The sequence below is a fragment of the Ranitomeya imitator genome, chromosome 10 (genome assembly GCF_032444005.1).
Source record: "Ranitomeya imitator isolate aRanImi1 chromosome 10, aRanImi1.pri, whole genome shotgun sequence".
NCBI classification, from domain to species: domain Eukaryota; kingdom Metazoa; phylum Chordata; class Amphibia; order Anura; family Dendrobatidae; genus Ranitomeya; species Ranitomeya imitator.
In genome coordinates this window covers 36,187,222-36,195,734 of record NC_091291.1, presented here as the reverse complement: position 1 = coordinate 36,195,734, position 8,513 = coordinate 36,187,222, and the positions used below count along the sequence as shown (strand labels likewise).

Genomic DNA, 8,513 nt, shown 5'->3' with positions numbered 1-8,513 from the left:
ATCAGCGATGCACCCAGTAATACTGTACAGGGCAAGTGCTTCTGACCTTCCATTAGCCATAAGGTCTCATGTAGCATACCAGTTATATACACGATTACTGTGAATGAGCTTCCATACATGCTACCCACAACTGGCCTGTAATCTGAGCGTGTCTCATTAGAACACAGCACGCTGAGCTGCCAATCCCAATATGGCTGCTCCCATCAACATAATTCTTCTACTGATAGATATTACGCTTTCAGATGTGGCCTTGTAACTGTAAAGGTAAACGGTCCTCTTTAAGTGTTGGCATATCCAGTAGCATTGACAGATGCATGTTGGGGTCTTATAGGTTGAAGTTTCTACAGAAGAAAAAATCTAATTCCCGCTTTTCCCATGTATTCCATGTTTACGAGTGTGCAAATAGAATTGATGGAAGAAAAATATCAGCATAAATGAAGTAGAGGGACCCAACTTATTTAAAAGGCCATTTTAGAATGGGAGAATTGCATCACACGGATCTTTCCTTGGTTCTAAACTTGAAAGCCACATCATTCTCGGAATAATGAATTGAGGCCGGACCAACAGTATTGCTGAGCAGTGTGAACATGTCTGTAAAGGGCGGACGCTGACCCAGGAGAGGGTTCACAATTGAGTTTCAACACCAAGTTCTTTTGGTCATTGGGAAGAGAAGTCCACACCTTTTTATCCCCTGAGAAATGTTGTTTAGGCTGAAGAACACTTAAGAAAATCCACATCAGAATCTTAATTTATTGCTTATTAGGACAGGTAGTCACTCATTCTTGTAGACACCGAGCTGAGTGTGGACCTCTTCCATGATGCTGGCCAACAGCTCACTTTCCGCTAAGCTCATGATCGGGCTTTCTTTCAATCCTGAAATAGACAAGTTATACATGGCTGAATATGGAACGTTAGACTTTTATCCAGTTTTTCAAATGACATGGAAGATCTTACCATTAGGTTGTTCCTCATAATGACAGTTCCATGTCCCATAACCCATTCCCTGCACATCTAAGCATCTTGTTGGGACTCAAGAGGGGAAAAAAAAAATTGGTAGTCCAAGCGAAGGATGGACATGTCATTTTTTTTTTCCACTGTGGTTTTACCATAGAAACCCTGATTCTATACCCTCCGTCATCTGGTGAAAACTCTGCAGATGTGAAGAAGCCTTAGGTTTCTCTTAACCAACATTTGACTGTTCTAGATCAATTCTGGGTATAGCGCTTATGCATGTTGGATGAAAGTTGGCCAAACCCACCACTGGACTGAGAAGGATTGGTCAGGTGGAATTACAATGCCAGTTCCTTTTGATTTGGGGTGACATAAGCCTCTGGCCAATGGCTTTCTCCTATCTCCCACCATTGAAAACTATTGCCCGGTAGTGATGAGCGAGCATGCTCGTGTCCTAATCCAAGTATTTCGGCGTGCTCGGAAAATACGGTCCAGTCTCTGCCAGTACATGTGTTGCGGCTGTTCGAAGCTGCAACACATGTTTCCTGTTTGTTAGGCAGATCCTACAAGTGTTGCGCCTGTCGAACAGCCGTGAGACACGCAGCCGCTGGGACTCGGAACATATTTTTCGAGCACGCCGAAGACACTCGATTAGGACACGAGCACGGTCGCTCATCACTAATGCCCATCCATTCAGTATGGTGTAGTCGGGAGAAAGCAGTCTACTGGACGATAGGCAACCTCATGAGTCATGACCACATTGGACCCAGAAGATAAGTAATGGCTTCCAGGAGCTTTCCTATTACCTTTCCGCAGACACTGCCTCACATGTTCTGCTTCATAACTCAGACCCGTGCTGTTATTGAAGTTCAGGTGTTTTGTAGTAGAAGGAAGAGCAAATTTGGTTTCCTTCCCATTAACTATTAGGGACGTTGGTGACCACATAGAAGAAGGGATCTGGGGAGGAAAAAATGACGAGATCATACATCTAATCCATATTATTTATAAGGAGGCTACATTCCACAATAAGTTTTTCGTGTGTTTTTCAAAAATTTGCGGAACCTATTTTACTTAATGGGTCCAGAAAATCAAAAGCTCATCGTGGGACCGTAGCCACATCAGTCATGTCTGAACATCCAACAGGCACATCAATGAACTAAAATTAGAGGCTTTGTCCACTTAAGACACCAGACAATTAGTAAAGTATGGAGTGCAGACTGTGATTTGCTAGAATGTGTTTGGTTCCTGTAATTCAGAGTAGTGCTTGCCTATAAGACCATCTATCTCCAAGACCACAAGAGGTGAATGTTAACCTCGGCAAACCGTAAACTCTAAAATTACAAATTCCTTCCGTTCTTGCAAGGATTTTTAAGCGGTATTCACATGTAGCGTAAATGCTGCATATTTTTTGACAAGCAGTAAAGATCTCCTCTGATTATTTTTTTCCTGCATTTTTCCCTTTATTTTATACTTTGTGTAGATTTATAGCAGGGTTTTTAATGCATTTTTAAAGTACCGATAAACTTCGTTGCATTTTTTTAACTGCAAAATTTATCATTGGAAAAAATGATCATATACGTTTAACCATTGCATACCTGGATGATTCCCTTAGTGCCGGAGATAACGGCCTGATTTGGCATTTCAGACACCATGGTGCAGGTGAGGATGGCCTGGCGTTTCCCGGAATACTGCAGAATGATTGTCACCGTCTCATCAACACCTAAGGATTTGAGGAAAATTAATTGGGTTCCATCATATAACTCGTAGGAACATTCACGTAAAACGGTGGTTCAGCTTTGCACTTTTAGGCTATACCTTAGGTGTAAAATAAAAACTGGAGTCTGGTTGACTCAACATTGATAGGGAAAAGAGGTGGGAGAAGGATTGGGTTTGATGAATTTCAACAATCCCTCTGTTCTTCTGGGAGATAAGCCGCCACTAACAAAGGTTCCCCCAAGGTGTTCCATCAAATCGAATGGAATATTTGACGGAGGCTCTTCACACATCTGGATAGTCCAACACTCCCCTTTATGAGCTTTCTTCAGTCTTGAAAACCCATGCAGAACCAATGCTCATGTATGGGGGAGATGAAAGAATGGTCAACCGAATGCTCCATATGTTGGAAAAACCTATCTAAGGAATATGGGCAACCTAACGGAGTCAAAGAATCCCAAGTAGAGAATCCTTGTGTCATGGCCTTCAGCCCCTATACTACCTTTAGCACACTGTTAGATTCGGCTAGAACGTTCCTATAAAGAGTTCTTCAGATATTACCATCACTGAATGATCTCTGGGGACCAACCTTCACGGATTCAAAGGGAGGCAGTGCCCAATACAGTTTGCCTTTATTCCTCTGCATCAAAACGTTTCTGGCCATCTGCTGCAGCACGGCATCTTTTTGATGAAGGGGCAACTGCAGTTCCAACAGGTCCGGGTAGCCACAGTGGCTGCTATGCAGGGTAAAAATAAAGCAGACGCAGAACTGAAGCAACACTACAGCCCATTATATCTTTGACTTGGTCCTCGGAGGTCATAAAGTGATGACAGATCCTCACTGGAAACCATCACTTATCAAGATCAAAAGAGACCTAGAAATTCTAAATCTTGCATTCTATCGGTCTGAGATATTACGTTTGGAGAGAAGCTTACCGGTTTCATGCAGAAATCCTTTGGCAGTTATAGACTCCGGTTTTTCTCCATTAAATACCATGGAGGCAAACTGGATACAATAGCAACCAATATCCAGAATTGCTCCGCCACCAAGTTCTTTTTCGACTGACCGCGCCACAGCAAGCAAGTTTACACCGAATTCTGCCCGGACAACGTTCACCTCTCCGATAACTTTCTGATGAAGCAGAGAACGGATCTCTTCGTAGACTGGAAAAAAACGGCTCCAGAAGGCCTGTATGAAATGCAATATACCAGTGATGAAAAGGGTTATCTGGTTTTAAAAAAAAAACAAAAACAAACACACTTCTCACTTTCTCCCCATCCAGTAGTGAGAGTCTGGTGGTCTACCAGGTCTTCGTGTACAAGCGGCCAGCCTGTGACCTCTGCAACCAATCATTGGCCTCTAGTCAGGAATTGCACCACTGGCATCATGGTCCATAAAGAAGATCGAGAATGGATAAACTAACCTCCATTAAGAAGAGATTGTGTTTCCTTGCAGATGAGATGATCTCCTTAACTTCTGTAAGATTCATGGCCATCGGTTTTTCACATAAGACATTTTTTCCATGGTTAAAAAACAGAAGAACCAAATCCCTATGAGCAGGATGAATGGCCCCAACGTAGACGATATCTCAAGAAGAAAATTAGATGAAAACATCAAGATGATCATCTTAGTACGTGAATTAAACATTATGGTACAATTGCAAACAAAATTATTCATTCTCTCCCACAGCAAAATTGACAAACTTTCTGCCGTTTTCAATAAACCAATGAAACGAGCAATGTAAATATCTCAACACATCTTCCCCCACTTCATCACAAAATGTCAATTTTACTGATTGATATAGTCTCAGAATTATTCACCCAATACATGACAAACTTCTGTTTGTCTGGCTGTTACAACCTGCTGCCATTGCCCATGTGAAATGAGCTAAGATTCCTCGGGAACGTGGACAGAAGCTTGTGTCTGGCTAGGCTTTGCGATCGCAGCAGGTCATAACAGCCAGGGAGGCTCTAATAAGTTGTGAAGACGCTTGTCGTGGAAAGGGTGGATAATTCTTTGTCAGAAGTGCTGTGGTATATCTATGCCCAGTTGATTGACGGGAAAATTTGCACCTTTATCACCGGAGGGGGGCATAACTTTGGAATGGAGAAGCAAAGAAAAAAAATGCTGTCCGTGAAAATAACCTGGTGTCAGAGATTTCACTACTTACCCACTTCTGGGTCTTTGGCAAGTTCTTCATATGCCCCATAAACTTTAGGAATGTTATGATTTTGGGCAAATTCCTTGGCACGGTCCAGGTCTTTGGCTGCCACCGCGGCTACCTGAAAAGGTTAAAGGAAAATCATCTACTAAGTGCAATTATCAGGGAAAGAAGAAGATTTTACTTTACTTAAGTTATGCGTTTTCACCCTTTTATCGCTGTTAAAAATAAGAGTAAAAAAACATATTTAGTATGGTAAAAATCTACGTCTATAAACAATTATGGAATTATTTAAGCTGATTGTTAAATGCCATAAAGAGAAAAAAATCAAAGTACCAGAATTGCTGTTTTTTGGTCACCTTCTTAAAAAAATAAATCAAAGAATCATATATACACAACATTGATATTAGTAAAATCATCAGCTCACTACGCAAAAAAACAAGCCCCCATCAACAAAAAAATTGAAATGTTACAGGACACAGCAAAAAAAAACATTTTTTACAATATTATAACAAAAATAATAATATAAATATTTTCACTATTTCATCATGTTTGGATTTTTTTGCTCAAGTTTTGGCACATAATATTGTAAAATTAATGGTGCCATGGAAAAGTGCAACTCGTCTCAATGAAAAAAAAACAAAAACAAGCCTTCATATGTTTATGGCTCTTGGAGGAAAGTGAGATAGCAACAAAAACGCAAGCACAAAAAAAAATTGTCCTTAAAGGGTTAATCATGTCATTAAATCAAGGCTACAAACTTAATTCTTAAAGTGAACCTGTCAGCAGGATTGTGCACAGGAACCTATAGACAGTGTCAGGTCGTCGCCGTTATACTGATTACAATGATACCTGGTGATGAAATCAGTCTTGTGGTTGTTGTTTAATCTTTATGCAAACTAGTTGGCAGGTCAGTGAGGGATCAGTGACCTGTCAGCAGTCTGCATTATGAATACCTAATCAGAGCACCACGTAAAGACACCCCACAGGCTGCCCCGGGGCTCGAGCATATCATTAACTCAAAACTGATAATAAAGATTAAAAAACAACCACAAGACGGATTCCATCAACCAAGGTATAATTGTAATCAGTATAATGTTGCCAACTTGACACTGTCTGTAAGTTACTGAGCACAATCCTGCTTACAGGTTCCCTTTAAACCTCAGATGCCAGTGATTTTTTTCGTATGCAATTAAAAGGTACATGTTTTTCACAAATTATTGATGGTAAATTGTTCATGCATGTACTGTCTAAGATTTTCATGGGCCCAGATATGCATGGGTAATTTTGATTTGTGATGCCGATGAAAAACAAACCATGGATGTTGGGAATTAATCAAATTGTCCTGGGTAATACATTCTAGAGAATTGGCGCAGCACGTGAGAAGTCTTCAAGATAGGAATGGGAGGTACAGTTTATTGAGGATGTTAGTGGAACGGAGGGCACAGGTAGGGTGGTAGACAGGTGAGGGATGAGATTAGGGTGGTACTGAACCGTGGGTGAAAGTGATAAATTTATATTGGACTCTAGCAGATGGGCAACTAGTGCAATAGCTGGCACAGGGTGGAGGCATCGGTGTAGAGGTTGGACAGGAACATGATCCTGGCTGCTGCTTTCAAGACAGATTGGAGAGGGGAGAGTTTGGTAGAGAGTTACAATAGTCCAAACAAGAATGAATAAGAGCGACACTAAGTTTTTGTAGAGGATAAGAAAAGGCTGTAGAAATAAGTGAATGATTTCTGAAATCTCCTGCACCTGCTGCTTAATTTTTCCTTACAGATGTGAATATTCGAAGCATTTTTTCAAATCTTCAGAATGACAAGTTTTTCAGTGTTTTTGCAGTTTTAACCCAGTCAAAAATATGAGTAAAACGCTGTATCAAAAACATGGCAACAATGCACATATTTTACACAACGTGTTTACTTCCAAGGCAGGTCTGCTGCAAATACTAAACGTGTGTACAAACTCTTAGATGGGAGAAACTGAAAAAAACTTTTTTTTTCCGGTTTCCCCTCATCTCTGATGACACTCTGTTCAAAACCACTCGATTCCTTTTGAATGGATGGAAAAAGGCTGTAATATTTGACAATGACTTTTTTTTAAAATTTTTTGGGGAAGTGCAATCCACAAAGTTGGCGCTACAATTAATGCAAGACCAAGGCATATCTGGCGCTGTCACGCTTGGGTCCATGAATAGCAGTCCGTTCTCAAGGGTAATCAGACATTACTTTTTTGCGTACAAGTCCTTACCGTATTTTTGACGGCTAGAACTCGTACCCTTTATAGAGTATGGGGCTGTTCACAGGTCAAAGTTTGTTTTTTTTCCGACTGAGTGGTCCGCACCAAAGCACAGAGGCAAGTCCGACATTGATGCAAGTCATGCATTAAACTTGCCAATGCAAGTCTACGGGTCTGTGAAGAAAAAAAAATATTGGCTGAAAAAAAAGTAAGAAAAAAAATATTGGTGAAAAAAAATATATTAGTAAAAAAATATTGGTAAAAAAGAAGATTGGTGAAAAAATATATATTTGTAAAAAAAACAATTAGTAAAAAAATATTGGTAAAGAAATATTGGTAAAAAAAAAATATTGGATAGCCTACAGGTGCCGTACATGCAGTGTTCGGTTTTCACAAGAAGCTTTAGAAAACTCTTTGTATGTAAGAAAAAAAAAACATAAAACTGTGATGGTAAAAACTGAAACATTGATGGAAATTAGTCTGGTTTGGGTTTTCTTTTTATGCTGGCAAAAGAAAAGAATGACGTCTGAGTGATCCGTTGTTCTGCGCAGTGCTAGGTTCCTACAATGAGATTTTGATGTTGAAGATTCTCTGCACCCATTAAGTCTTGTATTTTTTGTAAAATACGCAACGTAAAAAAAAAAATCACCCAAAACTCATCGCCTTAGGGCTCCAAAGCATTACAGTATTCTCACTCTAGAAGCTTTGGAGGTCTGACTTATAGATTTGGGTGAAGGGCCTGCAGCAGGGTCAAAGGTGGAAACATGACGATTGTTCTGCTGGTCACACTATTGTAGGCGAGGAGATGGCAGCTGGGCAAAGTTCACGTCAGCTCGGATGGCGATCGCGCCACGTTACTTCTCATACTCTCAGATCTGCACCCACCTGATGATCCTGAGCCGGTAGGGTGTGCAGTGCCACCACGAAGTCATTACTTATTTTGCCAGCAGAGCAGATGCCCCATCTTGTGGCCATTGTTGACTCACTGACTAAATCCGGATTTTGTCAGAGTCAGGAAAAAAAGACTGCTGCTTTAAATAGGTCAGGAAAGGGGAGTGACTCCCAGTCTGAAGCCAGGAAGCGATCCAGTGTGACGTGTGCGCGCTGTGTCTCCCAGCAATCTGTGTGTTAAATGGACTCTGTCCATGGAGCACCGAGCGCCTGTACTTGGTTTGAACAGTCATTCTGTGCTGACAGAGCATGTATAAGGGCCAGGGCTATACTGCAGTCTCCTGCAAGATCTTTGCTCTACAGCTTCCAAATGCTGCGACAGATCTGCGTGGATCGTTGGATCAGTGTCCCTGTGCTCCTCCAATGCTGCGGGGGAAAGGTCCCTCTCCTTGCAGCATGGGATCGGGCCAAAATAGTGCTGCTGCTGGTCAGAAATGTAAATTTTCAGGAGTGCACCTCCCGAAGTAAGTAGGAGGTTGGAAAGCGGTGCACACCTGA

The 8,513-nt window shown here is 41.2% G+C and overlaps 1 protein-coding gene across 1 annotated transcript; it reads right to left on the bottom strand.

Moving 5' to 3' along the window:
* Positions 1 to 730: 730 nt before the first annotated feature.
* On the bottom strand, positions 731 to 8,135 carry LOC138652061 (trans-1,2-dihydrobenzene-1,2-diol dehydrogenase-like). The gene is made up of 7 exons (XM_069742785.1): positions 7,950 to 8,135; positions 4,836 to 4,947; positions 4,089 to 4,252; positions 3,601 to 3,853; positions 2,547 to 2,671; positions 1,758 to 1,908; positions 731 to 873 (listed from the first exon to the last, which is right to left on the bottom strand). Exons 1-7 carry the CDS (start codon positions 8,037 to 8,039, stop codon positions 773 to 775), a joined length of 996 nt encoding a protein of 331 aa, XP_069598886.1. The 5' UTR covers positions 8,040 to 8,135; the 3' UTR covers positions 731 to 772.
* Positions 8,136 to 8,513: the final 378 nt, after the last annotated feature.

What these genes read in the sequence shown, in the direction of transcription:
- LOC138652061 (XM_069742785.1), bottom strand. Translation starts at nt 8,039, where the DNA reads ATGGCCACAAGATGGGGCATCTGCTCTGCTGGCAAAATAAGTAATGAC. An exon ending in TACCGGCTCAGGATCATCAG is followed by an intron (nt 4,948 to 7,949) that starts GTGGGTGCAGAT and finishes TAACCTTTTCAG; the next exon opens with GTAGCCGCGGTGGCAGCCAA. An exon ending in ACAATCTCTTCTTAATGGAG is followed by an intron (nt 3,854 to 4,088) that starts GTTAGTTTATCC and finishes CATTTCATACAG; the next exon opens with GCCTTCTGGAGCCGTTTTTT.